The 24,279-nt window shown below is 45.6% G+C and overlaps 2 protein-coding genes across 2 annotated transcripts; one reads left to right on the top strand and one right to left on the bottom strand.

Moving 5' to 3' along the window:
• Window positions 1–9,731: 9,731 nt before the first annotated feature.
• On the top strand, window positions 9,732–12,755 carry LOC127768692 (ACT domain-containing protein ACR8-like). Its single transcript, XM_052294320.1, has 4 exons — window positions 9,732–10,379; window positions 10,490–11,291; window positions 11,764–11,868; window positions 12,086–12,755. The coding sequence occupies exons 1-4, from the start codon at window positions 10,318–10,320 to the stop codon at window positions 12,443–12,445; spliced, it is 1,329 nt and encodes a 442-aa protein (XP_052150280.1). The 5' UTR covers window positions 9,732–10,317; the 3' UTR covers window positions 12,446–12,755.
• A 2,168-nt stretch (window positions 12,756–14,923) lies between these two features.
• On the bottom strand, window positions 14,924–22,343 carry LOC127767245 (autophagy-related protein 9-like). The gene is made up of 10 exons (XM_052292515.1): window positions 22,129–22,343; window positions 20,788–21,418; window positions 20,381–20,701; window positions 19,497–19,719; window positions 19,115–19,294; window positions 18,812–19,018; window positions 17,834–17,911; window positions 17,689–17,759; window positions 17,479–17,589; window positions 14,924–16,089 (listed from the first exon to the last, which is right to left on the bottom strand). Exons 2-10 carry the CDS (start codon window positions 21,360–21,362, stop codon window positions 15,147–15,149), a joined length of 2,709 nt encoding a protein of 902 aa, XP_052148475.1. The 5' UTR covers window positions 21,363–21,418; window positions 22,129–22,343; the 3' UTR covers window positions 14,924–15,146.
• Window positions 22,344–24,279: the final 1,936 nt, after the last annotated feature.

Below are 24,279 nucleotides of genomic sequence, written 5' to 3' on the forward strand. Positions count from 1 at the left end.
CTTATTATGGGCCTTTGAGATTTAATAAGATAAATTGGACCTAGCCCATTTATTCTAACAATCCCCACCAAATTTCAAGGCTTATAAGAAATGTTCTCAAGGTTGTGCCTGTTTGATATACCAGGGTTTTGGTGGAGACTGTTAAGTTGAACTTCCACCTAGGAAATGAGCTACATCAGACCACAACTGAACAATGGACTATGCCTTGAATTGTCAGTTTTGTGTGATCTAGTTTCACTCAGACCCTTGACTGGTACTGGGTTGCCGTTCGCATCCCCTCTGTTTGGAGCATATAAGTCAAACTCCAGGCTTTTCATGAGTATCTAGAGATCGCCCAAACCTCATAGACTGTGACTAGCAGTCGAACTCATATAGGTGTGTTCTTTCTGAGATGTTCTGCAGGTCAACATCTCTGCTTGGAAAAGCCACTCGGATCACATTAAGGCATGAGCCATCCTACCATGTAGGAAAGAAGAGAAGTACATCATGAAAATGAGCCCTTTTCAAGGGTCTCTTCTCTCAGTCACATAATAGTTTGTTTCGCCATCCAAATTTACGGGATCTCCGATCACAATGGACAGGTTTCCACTATTGTGCGACCTTAGGTGGGTATCAAGCCCATTTCCCTCGATGCACTGTCTATCACATTACGTGGTAGCCCCTTAGTAAACTGATCTGCCAGATTTCTAGCCGTTTGGACATAGTCCAATGCTATCACTCCGGAGTTTTTCTGCTTTCTGACAGATTTCAGTCTTCTCTTGATATGCTTAGATGACTTCATGTTGTCCTTTGAACTGTTCACTTTAATAATCAATGTTTGATTATCACAATTCATTAGGATAGCTGGCACTGGTTTTTCAACAACCGGCAAATCCATCAGGAGTTCACGAAGCCACTCGGCCTCAACTGTCGTAGTATCTAGTGCTGTAAGTTCTGCTTCCATTGTTGACCTCGTTAAGATGGTCTGCTTGCAAGACTTCCAGGAAACAGCGCCACCTCCAAGTGTGAACACATATCCACTCATGGCTTTTATCTCATCAGCATCAGATATCCAGTTTGAGTCACTATACCCTTCTAGAACTTTTGGATACCCGGTATAGTGAATTCTATAGCTCATAGTGCCCTTTAGATAGCGCATTACTCTTTCCAGAGCCTGCCAATGATCATCTCCCGGATTTGAGACAAACCAGCTCATCTTGCTTACAGCAAATGAGATGTCAGGCCTTGTTGCACTAGCCAAGTATATCAATGAACCAATGTTTTGAGAGTATCTCAGTTGATCCCTTGCTATTCTTCGGTTTTTCCTTAATAGCACACTGGGATCATAAGGAGTAGGAGCTGGCTTGCAGTCACTATATCCAAAGCGACTCAAAACCTTGTCCACATAGTGGGATTGCACAAGTGAATCCCACCCTCATATCCTCTTTGTAGTTTGATGTTAAGAATAACATCAGCCTCTCCCAAATCCTTTATTTCAAAACTCTTGGACAGATAGTCCTTGACCTCCTCAATCACATTGAGGCTGGTCCCAAAGATCAATATGTCATCGACATATAAGCACAAGATCACTCCTTCTCCCCCACCATAGCGATAGTACACACATTTGTCAGCTTCATTCACAACAAAGCCTACAGATGTAAGCGTGGTGTCAAACTTCTCATGCCATTGCTTAGGTGCTTGCTTGAGGCCATACAAGGATTTCAACAGTTTACACACCATTCCCTCCTAACCTTCTAGTACATACCTGTCTGGTTGATCCATATAGATCTCCTCCTCAAGCTCTCCGTTTAGGAAAGCTGTCTTAACGTCCATCTGATGGACGAGAATATCATGAGAGGCTGCCAGAGCAAGTAGTACTCGAATCGTGGTCAAGCGAGCAACTGGTGAGTATGTGTCAAAAAAGTCCTCGCGTTCCTTTTGGGTATAACCCTTGGCCACAAGTCTTGCCTTGTACTTTTCAATTGTACCATCAGGCCTAAGCTTTTTCTTGAAAACCCATTTACATCCTACGGGCTTGCACCCATATGGACGCTCAACGACTTCCCAAGTACCATTAGAAATGATCGAGTCCATTTCACTACGTACTGCTTCCTTCCAGTAGTCAGCGTCAGGAGATGAATATGCCTCTTCTATGGTTCTTGGGGTGTCATCCACGAGGTATACAATGTAGTCATCTCCAAAGGATTTTGCAACCCTTTGTCTCTTACTCTTGCGAGTATCTACAATGTTATCCTCCTCAGGATTTTCCTCAGGCGTTTGATCATTGTGTTCTATCGGTGCAAAGTGCTCATAGGGCATGACAGTTTCTTGACTAGAGGTGCTAGGTGTATGTTTCATGGGAAATTCATTCTCAAAGAATCTAGCATCTCTAGACTCAAAAATTGTACCAACATGCATGTCGGGTACTCCAGAGTTTACTATTAAGAATCTATAACCCATAATGTGAATAGCATAACCAAGGAACACACAATCAACAGTGTTTGGTCCAAGTTTCCGCTTTTTGGCTATAGGTACATTTACCTTGGCCAAACAGCCTCATGTTCGTAGGTATGAGAGATTTAATTTCTTCCTTTCCCATTCCTTGAATGGTGTTACTTCCTTATGCTTCATTGGAATTTTATTCAGGACATGACACGCAGTCAAAACTGCCTCACCCCACCATTCTTTGGAAAGCCCCGCAGTGTCTAACATGGCATTCACCATCTCAGTTAGAGTACGGTTCTTTCTTTCGACCACCCCATTTGATTGGGGTGAATAGGGAGGCGTCCTCTCATGAATAATTCCAAGCTCTTCGCAAAAGGATGCAAACTCATTGGAAAAATACTCCCCACCTCTATCAGACCTCAACCGTTTGATTTTCCTTTCAAGTTGGTTTTCTACCTCAGCTTTATAGATCTTAAAGTAATGCAATGCTTCATCCTTTGTTTTCAATAGATACACATAACAAAATCTAGTGCAATCATCTATCAGTGTCATGAAATATTTCTTTCCCCCTTTAGTCAACACGCCGTTCATTTTGCACAAATCGGAATGAACAAGTTCTAGAGGTGCCAAATTCCTCGCCTCAGATGCCTTGTGAGGCTTGCAAGGTTGTTTCGATTGAACACAAGTATGGCACTTGGAACCTTTGACCAAAGTGAATTTTGGAATTAAACTCATGTTAGCTAAGCGCGTCATACAACCGAAAATCACATGACAGAGTCATGAATGCCACACATTAGACTCATATTTCTCGCTAATATGGTTCACAACATTATGATTATTACACATGTCATTCAAAGAAAAGCGGAACAAGCCTCCGCTGTCATAACCTTTTCCAACAAAAATCCCATATTTAGATACGACACATTTATTGGACTCAAACACAAGTCTAAAACCTTCTCTACATGATAGAGAGCCGCTAACAAGATTCTTCTTTCTTGAAGGGACATGCTGCACGTTCTTCAGCTGCACGGTCTTTCCCGAAGTAAACTTCAGATCGACCGTACCAACACCATGAACATCCACAAGCGACCTGTTTCCCATCAACAAGGAGGAACCTCTCCCGACCTGATAAAAAGAAAACAGAGAAATGTCAGCACATACATGAATATTAGCACCAGTGTCCACTCACCAATCAGGTGAGTGAAAAACAGAGAGAACTGTAGGTAATATTTTACCGTACCCCGATGTTCCTCCGCCCTCGCTAATGACCATGTTGGCAGACTTCCTGTCTTTGCGCTCAGGACAGTCCTTGGCCCAATGCCCAGACTTGCCACACACAAAGCAGTCTCCCTTTGCCTTTCCCTTGCCTTTCTTCTTAAAGTTGGTTGCAGCCTTAGGTTTGACATCAGGCTTGACTTTCTTTTTGTTGCGGGATGCATGAGGGTTCTTCTTCTGTACCATATTGGCACTAGAACCTCCCTCAACCTTTTTGCCCCGGACGTCCTTTGCCCTCGCCTTCTCCTCAACACCCAAAGAGCCAATGAGATCAGAAACACTGAACTCTTGTCTCTTGTGCTTTAGAGAAGTGGCAAAGTCCGACCAAGAAGGTGGCAGTTTGGCAATAATGCCACCCGCCACAAACTTGTCCGGCAACTCACAGTTGTTGTTCTCAAGTTCCTTAGTCAGCATCTGAATCTCATGAGTTTGTTCTACTACAGAACGGTCATCGACCATCTTGTAGTCATAGAACTGCTCCATGACATACAGCTCACTGCCGGCGTCAGAAACTCCGAACTTGGCCTCAAGTGCATCCAACATGTCCTTCCCAGAAGGCATGTGCATACACACGTCCACTATGTTATCAGCAAGTACACTGATCAATGCTCCACGGAACAGGCAATCCGAAGCCTCGAACTTAGCCTCTTCCTCAGGAGAAAAAGGTGGTTCACTTCGTTTGCCCCGTGAAACATAGAAGCACTGCATCGCTGTCAACCACAATAGTGCACGTGCTTTCTATCTCTTATAATTAGAACCATCAAAAGCATGTGGTTTCAGTGCAGCAGCAAAGCCAACTATCGAAAATGACCTATCAGGTTTTTGGATTGTTGGAAATATGGTCATAAATCGGCATATTTTAATCCCAAATGTTAAGACAATAATCATGGCATAAACAGTGTAGGGTGATCTAGTGACAGCATGTAACATTATCAGTAGCATACTAAAGGCATCATGAACAACATTATGAATATCAGGAAGAAGAACATAGCAGTAACGCAGTAGCATGCTAGAGGCATCATGAATATCAGGAACAGGAACATAGCAATAAAGCGCTAACAACGAGAACAGGAACAGGAGAAAGATATACCCTGAGAATGGCCCTCCGCTGGATTGTGAGGCAGAACTGCCTCCGTTGGTGTTGTTGTTCGCGGCACCGGCTCCAGCTCCTGGCGCACCACCTCCAGCTCCAGCTCCAAGTGGCGCACCATCTCCGCCATCTCCTCCAGCAGTAGCAGCGGCACCGGCTCCAGGCGCAGACATGGTGGGCGAGGACGAGGACGAGCAGTCGTGCGGGGAGCACTCCCCAAAAACCTGATCACCCGCCTACCCGGTGCGCAGATCTCAGGAGAAGGTGTGGTTCCGGAGGCCCTGCTCCTTCCGATCTCTCGTGCGCGCAAGCGATCAGAAGCGAGGAGGCGAGAGCAGCACAAGCGCGGAGGAGGAGGAACTAACACCCAGAAAAGAAGCGGATCGTTCTGATCGGACTCACGGCCTCCTTATCTATCGGATCGTTCACCCAGGAAAGAAGCAAGCGGATCGTTCTGATCGGACTCACGGCCAGCAAGCGGATCGTTCTGATCGGACTCACGGCCAGCAAGCGGATCGTTCTGATCGGACTCACGGCCTCCTTATCTATCGGATCGTTCTGATCGGACTCCTTATCTATCGGATCGTTCTGATCGGACTCACGGCCTCCTTATCTATTAGGAGAGAGGCAGTCGTGGGAACGTGGGATCGTGGACGCGTCCTTATCAGAGGCAGTCGTGGGAACGTGGGATCGTGGACGCGTCCTTATCTATCAGTCACTCCTTATCTATCGGATCGTTCTGATCGGACTCACGGCCTCCTTATCTATTAGGAGAGAGGCAGTCGTGGGAACGTGGGATCGTGGACGCGTCCTTATCTATCAGTCGTAGGAACGTGGGATCGTGGACGCGCTGTTACGGAGGAACGTGGGTTAGTGGTTGCAAAAGAGTAACGACGTGACGTGACGCACGCCACGCCTCGCCCTTGGCCCGGCGCGCGCGCGTGTGGCTTTCCAACCCCCACCTCAACCAGTCAACAGGGAGCCTCCAATAACTCCCTATTTAGGTTGAGATATTCCTCGCTTAAATCCTGAGGTGGTATTATTATCCTTAACACTTATTATGGGTCTTTGAGATTCAATAGAATAAATTGGGCCTAGCCCATTTATTCTAACAACATATAGGAGAGAGTTTGGTGAACAGCAATCACCAACTGCATCCGGTGACTCACACATGACTTCCCTTTGATTACTTGGCTACGAGAACGTCCTTTGGTTAAACTAAAAGTCTGGTAAAGCTGGTCAAGTAGCGTTGTTCGTCCAGCTGGCCGACATTACCACGTAACCGAAAGGTAACACGAATCGGACCTCGTGCTAACACTGCAATTAAGCTTTCTCTAAAACAAAGCATCCAAGGAAGGTGGTACCTTCCCTTCACTAATCTATTTGGCAGGCTGATGACTCGGAGAACTGAAGCAAAAGTAGCCCGTCCGTGTCGCTGTCCTCCTAGATTGTGGAGGTTCCAGCGGCCTGCTTATCCCCAGAATCATTCGTAACCTGGGCTCGTATCTGATTCCTTGATCGAGATCCTGAGTGTCGCGGACTCGCGGTGTGCAGTACTGGACTACTGGTAGTGATGCAGTGAGGAGTCTCCCCGCCGTCCCCGGAATCATTGGTAAACCTGGCACGTATCTGATTCCTTAATCAGAATGGAGTTTTGCTTGAGTGCTGGACTAGTGGTACTGTGTCGTGGGCTAGTATACCGTGCAAAAAATTGTACTCCATCCGTTCCAATCCAAAATATAAGAATTTTTTTTATAGTGATAAGTCAAACATTTTCAACTTTAACTATTAATAGTAAAAAATAAAAAATAATAATCACGTAAAATTGATGTTACTAGATTTGTCATTAAAAAAACTATCGTAATATGTAACTCTTTTTCTTAAAGCATCTTACTTCTATATAGATATTGTTAGTCAAAGTAGCATATCAGAGATCGTGTTGAGTCTATATTTTAAGACGGAGGAAGTAGTAGTTTTGTTTGAGTGCTGGAGTAGTGGTACTGTGTCGTGGGCTAGTGTACCGTGTAAACCGGCAAAACGCCGCACCGTAAAACAAGCGCACATGGGTACCGGCCACGGGCTCTGGGGCTCGTGGCAGTCGTGGGTGGGTTGGGGGGACACGGCGCGCGACGGCGCCACATGCGCGGCAGCGCGGCCACCCGCCGAACCGCGCGCGGGGCGGAGAGGGATCGAGAGGGTGAGGGTGAGACAACCGCGCGCGGCGCCCCACCGTGCGGGGCGTTGTTGTCCCGTGCGCCGTCTCCCACCTCGGTTTCACCGCGGGATCTCGCGGGCGCACCGGTGTTTGCGCGACCGTACCCCCACCCACATGGCGCGGCTGCTGTGCTGGTGCCGCTGCGCGCGCGGCACATGTGCCACCGCTCCATGCCCGCGCGTTCTCGTCGGCTCACGTGGCCGCGTCGGGTTGGACACGCGTAGGCTGCCGTCTCTCTCAGAGCAACCCGGGCACATGCGGACGCGGGGGGACGCACTTCTCCATGTGTCCGCCGGCCGTACGCGAGGCCCAAGGGCCATCGCCACTCCTCCCGCGGTCCCGCGACGCCACCAATCGTGCCGCGTCGCCGTCGCCGCTGCAATTTCGTTTCGGGAATTCTTGGAGATTGGCACCGACCCGGATCAGGGGCGGCGACGCGATCGCGCGGTGCCATTATGCCCGTTTTATTGGCTTGTTTCGATATACTACTCCGTATTAAAAAGAAAAAGAAAACCCTGGTCTCACCGAGATCTATATGCATGTTTCTCTGAAAGTCTGAAGTTAATCACGGGCCCAAAATCTCGGAGTTACTATTGGCCAAGAGAGGGCTCGTCCAATCGTCCTTGCTGCAGGCACGTGCTTTTCGTACATCAGTTACAAGGAACACAGCAATTCCAATCCTTTTACATGCATCTATGCAAGCGTACCACACAGATGGCCGCCGAAGCATGGAAAATGGACGCCTCTAACTCCGGAAGAAATGTCACATTGATACGAACTGGGCTAGCCTGAAAGATTCACAACCTGGTACAGCTAACTTAATAACAAGCTGCAGGACGATCGAAGAAAACTTGGGGGAAAAAGGCATGTGCTGAAAGGACAACATCATTTCCATAGATCCACTGTTGGATACTTAAACGGCTTTAATTATGAGATTTAGATTCTAGATCTCTCCTATCAGCTGCTCCATGGCCTCCCTTCACAGCTAAGAAAGCCGTGAATTTTTAGGATCTATACTAGCTACTATACCACTTCCAATTTCACATGACTAGCTCCTGTATTTTCAGTTGAGTCTTACTGGTATTTCTTTTCCGTCCATCCTATCTACTCTCTCTGTTTCTAGTTTTACGATATTGTTTAGTTCATTTTAAACTAATCAACATCAAAGAGAATAAATAGAGAGTATATTCTGTACTCAGGATTCGTTTCATCAGCTCGTAACAATCTTACCCCTTTTGTCTTCCGTCACTCACGTTTCAGCTAATTTTTCGTAGTAACAGTGTCCATAGAACCTCCGCATATCTACTGCTCCTAGTCTCCTACTACAGTGAACGTACCCCAATTCCCAGATGATGGAGTTTCCACTTTCCAAAGAGAGTGAACTAGCTTAACCTTGTTTTTGCCTTGACAGCTTAGGCCCTGTTTACTTCACAAACAATCCATGTCACATCGAATGTTTCCACACATACATAAAGTATTAAATATAGATTAAAAAAATTAATTACACAAATTACGTGTAATTTGCGAGATAAATCTTTTAAACCTAATTGCTCCATCATTTGACAATATGGTGCTACAGTAAACATTTACTAATGATAGATTAATTAGACTTAATAAATTCGTCTCGCAGTTTTCAGACGGAATCTGTAATTTGTTTTGTTATTAGGATGTGTTTAGTTCACGCTAAAATTGGAAGTTTGATTGAAATTGGAACGATGTGATGGAAAAGTTAAGTTTGTGTGTGTAGAAAAGTTTTAATGTGATGGAAAAGTTAGAAGTTTAAAGAAAAAGTTGGGAATTAAACCATACATTAGCCTACGTTTAATACTTTAAATATGTATCCGTATATGTAATGTGGCATGAAAAAAAAATTTGTTCCCGAACTAAACAGGCTCTCATTTACGGCTAATTATTCTTTCAGTGGTAGGCGACGTACCCGTCGACAGCGAGGCGTCTGTGGTGACTTCGTCAATTTCAAGATATGCCGGCCCAGTCTTCCGGAGGTGCTCATAGGGGTAGGGTATGCGTGTGTACGTTCATAGGGGTGAGTGTGCGCACGTTGTGAGCGCCTGCGTTTATAATGTGTTTCAAAAAAAAAAAAAGAGCAAAAGTCGGTGATTCACCATCCAGGCAATGGCTTGGATGGCAAGCAAGAAGGCAAGCGGTGGAACTGGGCCATCACTGACACAGTGACGCGCCTTAACCGGTAACGCGGCCCCCACGGTTCGGTGGGAGCGGACCAGTCGCGTGGATCGGCCATCATCATCCTGATATCGCTCGCGTGCGTGCAAGCTGTGCGTGGCAGGTGTGAATCAGATCCCCGCGTGTTGTATTCCGTCTCCACCTAGAAGCGTACGTACGCGGTGTGTGTATAACGCGAGCGGCCAGTCGGTGGTGCTGCCTTTGCCTGCGTATTTTGCGATCGTTTCGTGAAGGCCGCGGCTTTTCTCTTTAATCGGTTACTGCCGAGTTGGGGTTGCAGCCACAAGAAGTAGAAACGAACGTGTACCTGTTCAGCTATACAAAGTAAACGATAACAAAATTCTAATTTGCTACTTACAAGGATGTGCTATTTAGGGTTTGTATTTATGGTCATGTTAGCTTAAGGTAATAAACAAGAGGAAGATAGCATAATAGCAGAACCTCTATTTTCCCTACTTATATCTATAAATTACATGTAAACACTCCACTGGTTTGGCAAACAAGGTAGCAGCTGAACACAAGAAAGAACAATCTGAAAAGGGGAAAGTAGGTGACAGGTGGCCACCAGGGATGGGCCAGTGAAGCTGTCTCTCTTCCCTAATCGAGCCGCTTTCCCCTGTCCGAACGCTACAAAAACTTTCCACACGCCACCCTCTCCCATACCACCACATCTCCCAAAGAATTCCCCGTTCCAGCCAGCCGAGTTCGGTCCAAAGTCCAACCCCGCGACTGCATACAATTCCACTCGCCCAGTCCTCTCCCGCGACCGCCATTTGACTCGCAGGGAGCCAACGCCGAAACCGCGCCAATCTTTTGCCCCCATTTTAGACGGGCGCTGACTGAGCCAAACCCAACCCAACCCAACCCCCCCGCCCGGCGCGGCCACCTCACAAGGGAGCATCGGCACAGCCAACCGCAGCGCAGCGGCAGCCAAAAACCCACCGTTTCCAATTCCTCGCCCGATTTTGAACCGCTCTCCGCCCGACCGAACCTGTTCCACTCCGCCGAGCGGAAAAAAAAAAACTTCTTCGCCGTCTCGAAGGAAATTTATTGGGAAGAAACCGTTGCGGGAGGCGGGCAAACTGAAGCGGCAGCGGCAGCGGCAGAGGCGATGGAGCGGTACCATCCCTCCGAGGTGTATGAGCTCTTCGTGCGGCACATGAACACCCCGAGGTAAGGGTTCTCGTTGCTGTTGCTGTTGTGGTGTGTTCCGGTTTGGGATCATCGATCGAACGGGTGGTGAGGGTGCTGTTGTTGTTGCGCGCGGGCGCGGTGTGGTACAGGGTGGTGGTGGACAGCGGGGTGTGCGCGACGGCGACGCTGGTGCAGGTGCACAGCGCGCGGAAGCACGGGATGCTGCTGGAGGCGGTGGCGGCGCTGTCGGAGCACGGGGTGTGCGTCCGCAAGGGGTACATCTCGTCCGACGACGGGCGGTGGTTCATGGACGTGTTCCACGTCACGGACGCCGCGGGGAGGAAGGTGGCCGACGCGGACGCGCTACTGGCGCGCCTCGAGTCGTCGCTGTCCGCGGAAGCATTGCCGCGGGCGGCGGCGGGCGGCCCCGCCGCGGAGGGGCTCACCCTGCTCGAGCTCGTCGGCGCCGACCGCCCGGGCCTCCTCTCGGAGGTGTTCGCCGTGCTGCACGACCTCCGGTGTAACACCGTCGAGGCCAGGGCGTGGACGCACGGCGGCCGCGTCGCAGCGCTGGTGTTCGTCCGCGACGAGGAGACGGGCGCGCCGATCGACGACGCGGCCCGGGTCAGGCGCATCGAGTCCCGCCTCAGGCACGTCCTCCGCGGCGGCGCGCGCTGCGCGAGGACGGTCCTGGCTGATCCGTCGGCGGCCGGCAACCTGGACCGGAGGCTCCACCAGCTGCTGAACGAGGACGGGGAGGCCGACAGCCGCGGCGCCGCGCCGATGACGGCGGTGGCGGTGCAGGATTGGGGGGAGAGAGGGTACTCGGTGGTGACCGTGAGCTGCCGCGACAGGCCGAAGCTGCTCTTCGACGTGGTCTGCACCTTGACGGACTTGGATTACGTGGTGTACCACGGCACGTTCGACACCGACGGCGATCACGCGCAGCAGGTGAGCCTTCCAGCTGTTTCTCCCCATCATCCAGCTTTCAAGATTTGTTTTGGTTGGTCCAATTTCCCCAAGTCTCATTGTTAATTTTGGGTTCGGTGTTACCAATTCCCCTCTACTCTGTTCTTCTCTTTGGTTGAGCTGGCTTCCTCTCACGAATCTAGATGTTTCTTTGGGTGGTTGTGTTAGGCGAATCGTCTTCTGTCATTTTTTTCCCAAATTCTTTTACCTCGCTTTTGCTTTCTAATGACGTTTACCGTTTCCCTTCTTTTTTTGTTTGATTTCACTGCTATTCCTATGTCGGCCCCATCGTCGATGGAAATTATGGTGTCGAATTTGGTGAGGCTGATGGAATAGTTGCTATTTGCCTCGTGTGTTCTGCTTCGCGATGTTGGATTAAAAGTTGCATTTTTTTTGGGTATACATGTGTACTAGCTTAACCTGAGCTGTGTTTGCTTGGCTTCACCGCTTGCAGGAGTTCTACATACGGCGTTCGGACGGGCGGCCAATCAGCTCGGAGGCCGAGAGGCAGCATGTGATCCGATGCTTGCAAGCGGCAATCGAGAGGCGCGCATCCGAGGTACGTGATGGAGTAGCAGTAGTATCTCCTTTGCTTTCCCTCCATGCCACGCCACCGATCGCGGCCGTGCTGTGCTGTGCCCACTTCGCAGCACCAAGCCGCGAAGTCACTTTCGTTCTTGCCCGACTTTCCACTACACCCCCCATGTGTTCGGCCGAAATCCCAGCCAGCGCGCGCGGTGCCCGTCCGTCTGACGCGATCTTTTTTCTGTGTGCAGGGCGTGCGGCTCGAGCTCCGCATCTCCGACCGCCGCGGGCTGCTCGCCTACGTGACGCGCGTGTTCCGGGAGAACGGCCTCTCGGTGACGCACGCCGAGATCACGACAAGGGACGACATGGCCATGAACGTCTTCCACGTCACCGACGTGGCCGGCCGCCCCGCCGATCCCAAGACGATCGACGAGGTGATACAGAGGATCGGCACGGAGAGCCTCCGGGTGGACGAGGAGCGGTGGCCGCGCCTTTGCTCGGCGGAAGGCGACGCCGCCGGCCGCGGCGGCGGCGGCGGGCTGTTCTCGCTGGGGAGCCTCGTCAAGAAGAACCTCTTCAGCCTTGGCCTCATAAGATCCTGCTCGTGAGTACAGATGACGTGTCCGATCCGATGGGATGCTTGTGTAAATATGGGGGCGGTCCATGGGTTAGTTTGTAAATTGAGTAGATTTTTTTATGCTCTTTTTTTAGGATTTATTAGTTGTCACGTGTATATAGTAGAAATGAAAAAGGCTGCTTGTCGGTAATTAACAGCTTGGAGGTTTAAAGGGACGCGTTGGTGGGTCATGCATCTTTACATGGAAATAGACAGATAGAAGATGAATGTAAATAGGGTTTGTACATAAGTGCTACTTAATGATGTTTAACTAAAAGGAACTATCATGTTTGACCTGCAAATGCAACTAGTGTCAATTCTCATTTGATCCCTTCAGGCACCTGTTGTATGCAATGCAAATGGGGGCATGTTTTCTGTGAACTGTTTTTGCCTGATTGTTATAGGAGCCTAGTAACTGGTGTATTAGCGGCCCATAAATATTAACGTAACTCATTCCACACACGCAATCTTTACATATCCTGTGGCAACTGAATAATTTACTTTTATCACTGCTGATTGTAATTGTAACCACTTGTTTACAAGTTGTCCAAAAGCGCTGCCATGTGGCCAGACAAGAGAAATCCGAGAACACTAAAAATATTACCAACTAGAATCATCTAAAGTCTAAATTAAACGAAGTGAGGCAACAAGAACGATTAATCAACGGAATATGACAGCCGATTCAACATGCTTAGGTTGAACTAAAGAACTGTGCTCCAATCCTCATCCATGTCAAAAACCCTTTGTACGAACGTCGCTTTACCACGAAGAAGTAACCGTTTTCAATGTATTTGCCGACAAAGCTTCACTGTCCATGCGTATAAAACCATTTGACATTGCTACAGCCTCATTAAGAAGTCGTTTTGAGAGAGTCCAATGGCCACTTAGGTGTCCATGCGTGACATATGTGCTCACGGCTTTTGTCCCCGTGAAAAGAAACAACAATTAAAGAGGGGGAAAATATCACAATTGCTCACACCTCGCATCACCGCGCGCGGCTTAAGTATTTAACCACGTACTCGCACGGACCGGGCGGTGCCTTGCTATCATCGTTGGAATTATGGCCGTTTCTCCTCTTATCAACGCACCAGGATGCACACGAAGTCCGTGGGTTTAATTCCTTGCGCGACGAGGACGACGCTGACGCTCGCTTAGAATTTTTAACCGGACCATGTCACGCCGTGCGGAACGAACCGGCTTACCGGTTTCTGAACGTTGTTTGCCTGCAGGTTTTATTACGAAGCGATCGAGGAGAAACCCAACAACTGCCGACCTACCGCCAACTGCCACCGATCGAATCGAGCTGAACCAAACCGAGGCGTGTGCATGCCTTGGTGCCAACGAAACGTCGAGACGATACGATCTCGGTTTTGCTTTCGGGGCAGCTGTGCGTGGTAGTAGCTCAACGGAAGAAAACGACCTGTAACCTTTTTAGTTTCCGTTTCCCTCTTTTCCGTCGGAGATGGGCATGATGTAGGTAGCTCAAGTTCGTACCAAAACTTAATTGGGGATTGATTTTTGGGGGTGAGCCGTAGGGTTCCTTGTCACGTGAATCCTCCAAGGACGACGGGTGGATGTAGCGTCCATAGGGAGCAAAACGTGCGGGAAACCGCCACGGATTAGCCGATTTATGATCGAAGCTAGCCAAGTTGGCAATTTGGTGAAATGACGATTTGCGAGCTCGATCAGAATCAGCCGGTAAGAAGACTGAAAAAATGAAAAGAAAAATCATGACCGGACTCGAAGCTCGAATTCATTGCAAGTTTATCCGGACGTGAAGCATTGGGCGAAGAACAATGAATAGCAGTAGATGGCAATGCTGCTCATCAGGGTCCCCTTTCCTTCTGCTTGTGTTTTCTGGGCCCGGATCTCAGCTGGTCCAACCAGCCTTTCTGCTACTCCAATTGCTGCAGGGGTTTGGTCTGGACTATGTCGGTATTGTTGCGTGCCGCGTGCTAGACCTACTCCTACCAATCTGCATATCGAAACGGCATCGTTTTCAGAGGACGACCCTTTTCCTGGCTTCGATCTCGACAATGAAACTAGAGCTGCTGGCGTCCTGTCTGGCCCCAAGAGTGTACATACTCACAAATACTTTTTTTTTTCTTTCTGTTAGTGCCTTAAAAATGACAGCTCCAGTTGGCAAGAACTGTCAAGTGCCTGGCAAGCAAGGTAGACGGCTAGACGCTTCCCTCTGCCTCGACCCTTGCCCGTCTGGACGACCAAGGTAATGGCCCCCAGCATCGGATTCCTTCATACAGCTTGGGTTGCTGATCAATCACTGGATCAACTGCATGTCCTGATTGCTTTATGCTGTACTCCTGTAGAGCCATCAGGTAGAACTGTACAAGTTACTACAGGAACAGCGATAGTACTTGAAGTTGACAGTACTTTCATGGTTGCAAGGTCTGTAATGCGGCAATGGCTAATCACTGCATAAATTGATTAATATAGTGCAGGAAAAAAAATGAAACGAGGCAACAACTGGATCCATGCATTTCGTGCTGCAAAAGAATGGTTCTTCCCCTGCTCCACAATCCCTAGGAGGGCAGGGAGAAGACTATACAGTGAGGTAATATGTGGTTCTGTACAAATGAATTTGCGGCGTTTGCCAGTTTTGGTGAAGTTTGTGACGTTGTTCACACAGATATTTACAACCATGCACAAATATACGTATCTGAGAGCTTTTCAGTCTAAACAGGGTCACTGCTTCTAGGAATTATTCTTACAGGAAGGCCGACTGGCGTGGGGTCATTAGTATCAGATGTGCCATGTCGAGCATCTTCATCCTTCTGCGGGAGATCAGCAAAAGGAAGATTCAACCCTTCCTCAATGTCAGAGTCGTCCATATACCTTGTAGTGGACAAATCTTGAGGTCTTCTCCAGCTGCTGCTACTTCTGTTATAGCTTCGCTCAAGCTCTTCCACACTTCCATCAGACACATCACCAGAGTGATAACTGGAACGGTTACCAGCAACATATCGATTTCCAAATTCCGGAGGCTCCAGAAAACTTCCTTGTTGACCAGTAGAATGTTCAGGTGCTTGATCCCACCAATCGATAATATTTCCTTTGGTATCACGGTGTTCTACTGGAGCATGATGAAACAAATTGCTTGATGTCGATGCATCCATATGGCTTCGAACCCTTTCATGGTTAAAGTTCCACTCATCGCGATCTGCTCGAGGCGGGGGAACCGTATCAGAGTCCCAGCCCCTTGCTTCTTCAATTTCAGATGCTTTAAATGCTGCTGAACCTGTGTTCTCACTGGTCTCAGGGAACACTTCGTTGAAATAAGGAGCCTCGGTTCTATCCAAGTGAGGTGGATGGCAGACGTAGTACCAATCCAGAATATATGGATGACTTCTTTGATCTGTGTCAAGCAATCCTAACGGGCCCAAATTGTAAACAGCAGGTGAGACGGCCTCAGCACGGTTATGGATATCACTAGGGAGTAGTTGGTGGAAGATATCATCCCTGTGACCTCTGGTGCTTGCCACAAAGCCTGATGCTTCCATTGCTTGATATTGTGCAAGAGCCTGCTGCCGTATTTGCTTTTCCTTGAACTTTTGGAGGTTAGTTAAGAATTGTTTGCCTTCTGCATTTGGTTCCCATGATGGATACACACTTTGAAAACTGTAAACAATCATATAATAGAATTAGACCTATTTTTAGCATTAAACCTTGGGCTGAGCTAGCTTGTATTAAGCTAGGCCATTTGTATCTTCGAATTTTGCAATTGGTAACAACCAATTACAAGGGCGTTGTGTCCTACGCCTGGATCTACCCTTGGCTGCAACACTTGTGACTAACTAAAACCTCCTAACTATACATAGTACAAAGTGGCCAGTATCCATTAGGCCTGTAGGACAACAGCAGGGCACATTGCATACAGTTGGAAGTTGGGTGGATAGCTAATCTAGTCCCTAAAGTTCCACCAGAGGCTCAATTTGGTCCTTTAAGTTCTATTTTGTCCACACAGGTCCTCTAAGTATTCGTTTTGGTTCGAAATCATACTTGCACCCACTTGATTAGCCAATAATAAGTCAACATTTCTATTACAAAATATCCCTTATCTAAGAGAACTCATTGTACACAAATTTCAACAGAAAAAAAAACAGCACACAACCATTGGGTATTGGAGGGGTCTTGAGAAACAGGTTCACTGGCCAAATAGTAAGACATATTTGTCTTTTTCTTTTCTTTTTCTTATACATGTGAAATTAGGGAATAATAGTCATTTATCAAGAGAGATGCTAATTAGATTTAGCTATATGTCTTCACAAGTGGGTCCAACGATGAGTTTGAACTAAAATGAAAACATGAAGGACTAATGGTCTAATATGGACGGACTGAAACGTCAAGGACCAAATTAAGCCTTAAGTGAAACTTGGAGTACTACTTTGCTTATTCTGTTATTCACTCTTGAAAATGCAATGTACATGGTGGACTAAAGTACTAAACCAAAACTGGATGTCGCTTTCTTGGAATATGATGTGACGAGGGCAGCACCGTAGTGCCTATATTCTACAGAGTCTATAGTGCTGACAAGAAGACACCCAAAAAAGTATCATGGTCAAGTGTTCAGCTTTGGCCATATTTATGGACAAAACAGTATACTCAAATAATACTCTGGTAAATTCAATTAAATGCTGGAAACACATTTGTTGTGATTTTCTGAGAAATATTTTCATCATATATCCATAGTTAATGTTGACTTGTACAGTCTAGACCATATGCACTATGCTGTTGACATGGGCAAACTACATAGACAAACTAACACATTTCCTCGTAAAATGTTCATAGAACTAAAATACCCCCCTAGTTTGAACAAGAGTATGAAATAACAATAGCGTGCAAATCATACCACAGTACAACCTCAGAGCCAAGAACTACTAAAGTACACCAAAGCCATTTCAATAAACAAATGATGGCCCTTAAGATATCTTTTTAATAACAATATGAGTACAATATAATAGCTAGTAAGAAACACATGAAGTAATTCAAACTTGAAATTAAATGTACCTTAAAAATGATTTCTCCATTTTCCCTTGGGAGCTCCTAAGCGTTTTAAGTGCATCAAATGGTGAAGCATAGTTTCTATTTCCATGTCTTCTGAAGTCAAACAAGCTTAGGCTATTGAAACACAGAGAATAAATGATGTTAAATGTTTTAAAAACCCAGTGGCAATATATGATAACAAAATTCATTTCTTAAGAAACATCAAGAGAGAACCTGCACACATCTCCCACCCCATCTACATAAATCGTGAAGTCTGAGATGAATCGCAGAATATCATCAACACGCTGTATAATAAAAGGAGTTCACTGTCAAAGAACTTTAGAAAAAACACTGTTGTTGAGCAAGTTCAGAACATTACCTTTGGTACCTCAAAGATGAGCAAGTAAGGAGAGATGAAAATGGAGGCCATCTCTTCAAGCAGCATTACTATGGTAAACTGCATTTGTAAAATTACTTAGTTAAAATTCAGAGCAATATGATATGGACAATAGAGTATTAAACGTAAATCAACCAAGATACAAATGTAAGGTACTGATATCTAGACTGCAAAGCACTTAAACAAAGAGAAACTCATTTTCTTTTCATCTTCAGATATAGCGCTTTAACTGAAAGCAATATAAAACAACTAGAAAATGCCAAGCTTTGTCATTAGTTCTATCAGAGAATTTGAACACTATTATTTCCAGATTCACCTAGCAAAATAAGCAAGTGAGACTCATTTAAAAATGCAACTGCTGAATCACCCAGTGGCCACGAACAACTTTAATATCAAATGAGTTTACAATTGTCAGCGTTACTCCGATGTAACTTAGTTGGGCCGTCACTTTTTCATGTACTTCTCTAAGGTGGGCATTGCACTTGTACAATTTTGTTGAATAACATTCTGTTGAGATCAACATACAACCTTTCATAGTTCTCTCAATAAAGAAAGACGATGAGTGCTGACAAAATGAATGATAGTGATTGGTGACATTCCAAAGCCAAATTGTACAGCATATAGGACAAGTATGTTGATTAGTTGATTCAGTACGGTATATGCACATTGCACAATTCTCTCAGTCAACTCTTTGCCAAACCACCTTTTTTTCGTGTACTTTTGTGTGCGCACCTTGCATTTGTACAATTTTGTTCAAATAAGATTATGTGGACATCAGCCCAGAGCATTTGCGCAGTTCTTTCAATGACAAAAAAATAAAGAGCAGAATCACAAATAACTAGAAAATTTGATGATGGTGATGGTTGAAGTTCCAAAGCCAAGTAGTACAGTATACAGAACACTAAATATCTAATTGATTATATATGGTATATGCAAAATTCTCTCGAACTGATAAAATACCTGAAATAGTGTTTCGAATTCTCTTCGCACCACTTCACTGTCCTCTTTACCACGCCACCTCTTAGGCATATAATGCGTTTGTTGGACAACATTGCACATAGCGCCTTCTGGGTCAATTACTTGAAGTTCATCAGCCACTACTTTTCGACTTATGGCAGCTATTGTTCCAAAAACAATAGTATACCAGAATAGATTTCTTCCAAAGATCTTCAGAAGATATGAATGTATGTGAGATTTAGTAGGTCAATAAGACATGTGTAAATGTGTAATAGCAAATGAGAAAAAGTGGAAGAAATAACTTACATGGCCCTCAAGAACAGATTCACCCAGAAATCCAATGATTATAAGAGCACCAGCCAAACCACCAGAAACAAAAGATATGAATTTTGCCATTATAGAAATCAGTGGAGTTGGAAATTGCTTCAGGTAATTTAAAGAGTGCACAGCGCTGTTGTTCATCCTATGTCTGAAGAAATGATCTACCTGAAATTATTGTAAGCAACTGAACTTTAGACGAAGAAAAACAAGGCTGATTGCATAGCATGATAGTATCTATAGGCCTCAACAAATGGCAGAGCTTGCAGTTAATATAATACAGTAAGCACATGGCAGGCATTTAGAAGAAATACTGGACAGGACAATGACTGCATCATAATAGTAATAATATCTCTGCAAAAGAAGGTACCTCATTATACTCTCTAAAAATCCACCTTGATAAGTTTGACCATCTTCTAGATGAAGCTGTACTGGGGTGATTATAAATTTCTTCAGCATGTCTCAGAATGAGGTACACTAATGGGAATATTACAAGGCAGGGTGAAAGGATAAGCATTGAAATGCCCACAAATACAAGTCGCTTCTTTAACACAGCTGGGCTTGTTAGAAAATCTTTCCGAACACAGAATTTACTGCAGAAGAAAATGATATTGGCTTTCAGTATAGTTTTAGAGGTTAAAACTACACACAAAAAAAAATCGTGGAACATCCCAATGCGATGTGCGAGCTCTTGCTAGAAGGTTTCAGCGGATGTTGTACAAACTGGAAGCTGGGAGGGTATCTTAGCACAAATACGTCTTTAGGTGCTATTGTGCAAAATCCACATAAGAGCTGTTTGATGGGAATAGATGGGGGTGAAGAAAAGCATCCAGCTTTTACACAGATTGAATATCTAAATTACTCGATATCTCTATGAAGTCATCAGAAAATCAGTAAAGCAGTAAAGCTTGAGTTAAGATATTTAGAATTTAGTAACCAGCTAGATAGAGACAATTATGCATAACATCAACAATTCTGTATTCCACACAGGTTGAACATAATGTATAACAAAAGAGAATGATAAAGATTGGTAGGGACATTTGCACTCTCTTGTGCAATTAAGTGTTATTACATGACAACTTAAGGGTGTCTTCACCCGCTTTCTCCCAAACGCAGGATTAATGTGGAAGAAAAAGATACCTAGATTCATTATGTTGACAGCAGAGTATTTGCCAAACAAATGTTATCAAAATACTTTGGCCAAATAATCCAATGTTAGCTAGTTAAAAGTAACAGAGCTACAGACTTCCTTACCTATCAAACATACTTTGGAAGATGCACCAATTTAATGTCCATTCTAGGGCTTTCGGGAGTATCAGATGGTTTCTCCTGTTTTGCAAATGGGATTTGACAGTTGGTCCAGCTCCAGGTACCCAAGGACGAATTGGAAATGAGATAATGCCTTTATTGACCATCCCAATCAAGTAATTTTCTTTCCTCATTATTCTCATGATAATATCATGCTCCGAGAGGTCCCTTACAACACAAAGTTTCTGAGATTTCTGTAGCAGGACAACCTTCTCAATTATTTTGGGCCATGAGATGGTTTGGATCTCAAGATCTGTAATTTTCAGACTACACAAAAAGAAAAGAGAAGGTGGATTCAGTCATTGATGATTGCACTGAGCTATAAACACACACATATTAATCAGAAATGTTACCTGTTACAGTAGAAGTCACGAATATTCAATGTACTTCTGAGTTGCACGAAAAACTTGAGGAAGTTGATAAGACCGTAAGTTGTCAATATAACCATTGATCCAATAGTGATCATTTTAGGAAATGTGAATGGAACTAATGGATTATGCTTAACGACTTGCATTAGATCACATGGTTTTTCCCCAGATTCGAGTGCCTCTACACCACATTTCAAATGGCCGAGGGCATTCCAATCAACAATTAAGAAAAAGAACCCAATACAGCATACCATAAAAAGTACGTTAAGCATCTCAATTATCCATTTGGTAACAATGCATCGTAGCCCTTTTGCACAGAAATATTCATAAAGCCTTTCAAAGAAAATATCCAAGTCAGCAATTGGTTCGTCCTTGAAGCCTTCACCATGGAGAAGTCCAGATGGGCTCTCACTTCCTGAACCTGGCAACCTTCTGTAGTCCGATAACTCTATTTCAGGTGGAATATCAACGAGCAGTTGTGCTGATAATGGTGATTCGCTTCTCCATGGCCAATTAAATCGTGGTTGCACATTTCTGTCCTTCGAACGGAAGGACATCATTTATGAAAGAACAAGCCAAGACCAATATGTATCCTTGCCATGCCACAAGAAATAACCTGTCACCAAAACCAAAAGGAATTCAATGAATCACACTTTGCATACCTGCAATTTCCAGCAAGTACAACAAAATGTATGTGTGTAAAAACTCACAAGTATGGGAGCTAAGAAAAAACTGAGCTAACGCTCTTACTTGTACGTCTATATACAGCTACCTTTTTCATACAATCTGAGCCTACACAAAATTATGAACAAGCTTAACGCAGGTAAACCGAAAAGGCACCATGGATAATAAGGCTAAAAACGAACTTATCCTATATCATGCACTAGATGCCAACCAGGGTAGTGCCTCCATTTCCAGAGGCAGCAGCAATGTGATGCCAAATGAATTCATTCCTAATGATGAAACGGATTTTGCTCAGAAATGTTGACGAATTGATCAATCAACTGCAGCCGAAACGTAATCGCGCAGTACATATCACCATTCACATCGTCTGTGTCGCCTCCACGGAAAGCAATTCGGTGTCCCGCACGGACCTCACGGCTATCTACTAAACAACCAGTTGAGCTAACTTCTAGCCAAACCTCTCCCCACCAACACCCAACCCACCTCCGCACACCGCCGTTCCAAACCCTAGATTTCTCATCCCAATAACGCCTAACACCAAAACGAAAACTCGTTCATCCAAAGCTAAAAAAAATCAGCACGAAAGCGGCGCGGAAGGAATGGGGGGAGAGAGAGAGAGAGAGAGCAATAGACTCCACCGACCTGGCGGGCACCGGCGATCGCCGGCGCACGGGGGGAGGGGGCGCGGGGCGGAGGAGGCAGGCGACTTGCGGTGGACTGCGGCTTCGGGGAGGGTTGGGGAATCGCGCGGAGGAGGACGGGGAAGACGAGGCGAGAGACGAACGAGGAGACGAGGAGACGAGAAGCGGGTGGTGTGTTTCCAGGAGACGTGACGGGATCGGGGACAGAATGGAATCGTACTGGACGGGGGATCGTGTTTATTCGTTTCGTTTATCCATGGGTTTGGCTTTGCTTTGCTTCGCGTGGGCGGCTGCTGCTGCGCGCGCGTGGCCTCGCGTTGTGCTGGTCGCCAACGACGCCAAGTAACTGGGACCTGGGGGCCATGGGGCTTTGGCTTGCCGGCGCGGTGGATTTCCGGATGAGGCTAACTAATTAAAAATTGACTAACACTAATATTGCCATTTGGGGAACGGATTTGTTGTCTCTTCGTTTCGTCGTACTGCTATATATTTTGGTTGGGTTGGTGCAGATGGCACGTTAATTTTAATCTGTTGAAATCGAAGGCTTGAAGCCACTTCGCAGATGATTCACAATTTAGCCTCTCTCATCATTCACAGCAGATTTCGTCCTTACAAAAACAATTAGCAAATTGACTACTCCCACGTTCGTTTCAGGTTATAAGATGTTTTGATTTTTGTTAAAGTCAAACTACTTTTTATTCATATTTAACCAAGTTTATAGAAAAAAAATAAGTAATATTTTCGACTCAAGATAAATTTATTATAAAATATATTTAATTATTAATTTAATAAAACTAATTTGATAAATATAAATATTATTATATTATCTATAAACTTAGTCAAACTTAAAACAGTTTAATTTTAACCAATGTCAAAACATCTTATAGCCTGAAATGGAGGGAGTATGAGACTGAGACTAGCGTACTATGGTGGTATTCTCTTCTAGAGAAAAATAAGGATGAAATTAGTTAGGAAAGAAAACTATTAGCACATGATTAATTAATTTTAATTATTATAAAGTTAAAATATAAAAATTATTTGATATTTTAAGATAACTTATATATAAAAAAATTTAATACAAAACACATAATTTAACAATTTGAAGAACATACTAAAATAAACCGAGTTTAAATATATATGAAAGAAACAGCATCGTATATCTCCTCTGCGGAAATATGCCGCGCGGTGGAAAAGAGGGCAGCTAGCGCACGGGATGCCGTGCAAAACTAAAGTCATGGGATAATTAGACACTCGATAAATTAATAGATCTTTCCAACCGCGTCACCTATTGTCCACATGATTCCTCGTTGCTTTCCTCAGCCAGATCCTCCTCAGTCTCGCGCGTGATACCTCATGGGCAGAGCACTGTCGTAGCAAGCCGGAGCACCAGTGCCCTCTTCCTCCAAGATCCTTGGTATCGCTCCCCCCACGTCTTGAACCATGCTTCCGATACAGAGAGTGACATCGGTTGCGGCAATAGTAGGGAACAAGGATCGAGCCGAGTGGAAGGGAGAAGAGGAGTAGTAGGGAACAAGGATCGAGTCAAGGGGAAAGGAGAAGAGGAAAGAGGGCATGTACTTGATACCTCGTAGTTAGCCATACCTCGCAACCAGCCATGATACCTGATACCTCGTAGCCAGCCATGATACCTGATGCCTCGCAGCTAGCCATGATACTTGATACCTCGCAGGTACCAGGTATCAGGTTTGATACCTATGGGTATCAGTCATGGTACCACAGGTACTAAGCATGGTACCTACAGGTACTAGGTCTGATACCTAGATATCAGTGATGGTACCACATGTACCATACCTACGGGGTATCGGCTATGGATAATACATCATGTACCTGCACACACTCCGACAATGAGCATATGATGGCTCACCATCGCGTCGCCGCCAATGAAAGCTCTAGATCTAGAAGCTTCATGGTCACGCCCCTCCATCACCATCAGCAACGCGTCTAGGAGTCCGAGAAGCCCACGTTGGTCAACATCCTTCCCGACAGCCTCCCTACTTCCTGGTTGCCCCCTTCCGCCATGGGAGCCTAGATGCAGTGGGTGTCCATGCCTCAAAAGCTTGAGACGGAGGAGGAGGCAACAGGACCTTGTAACCAACGTGCACTCGGGGTAGATCCAACAGTGAGGAGGAGG

This window comes from Oryza glaberrima, chromosome 3 (genome assembly GCF_000147395.1).
Source record: "Oryza glaberrima chromosome 3, OglaRS2, whole genome shotgun sequence".
NCBI lineage: Eukaryota > Viridiplantae > Streptophyta > Magnoliopsida > Poales > Poaceae > Oryza > Oryza glaberrima.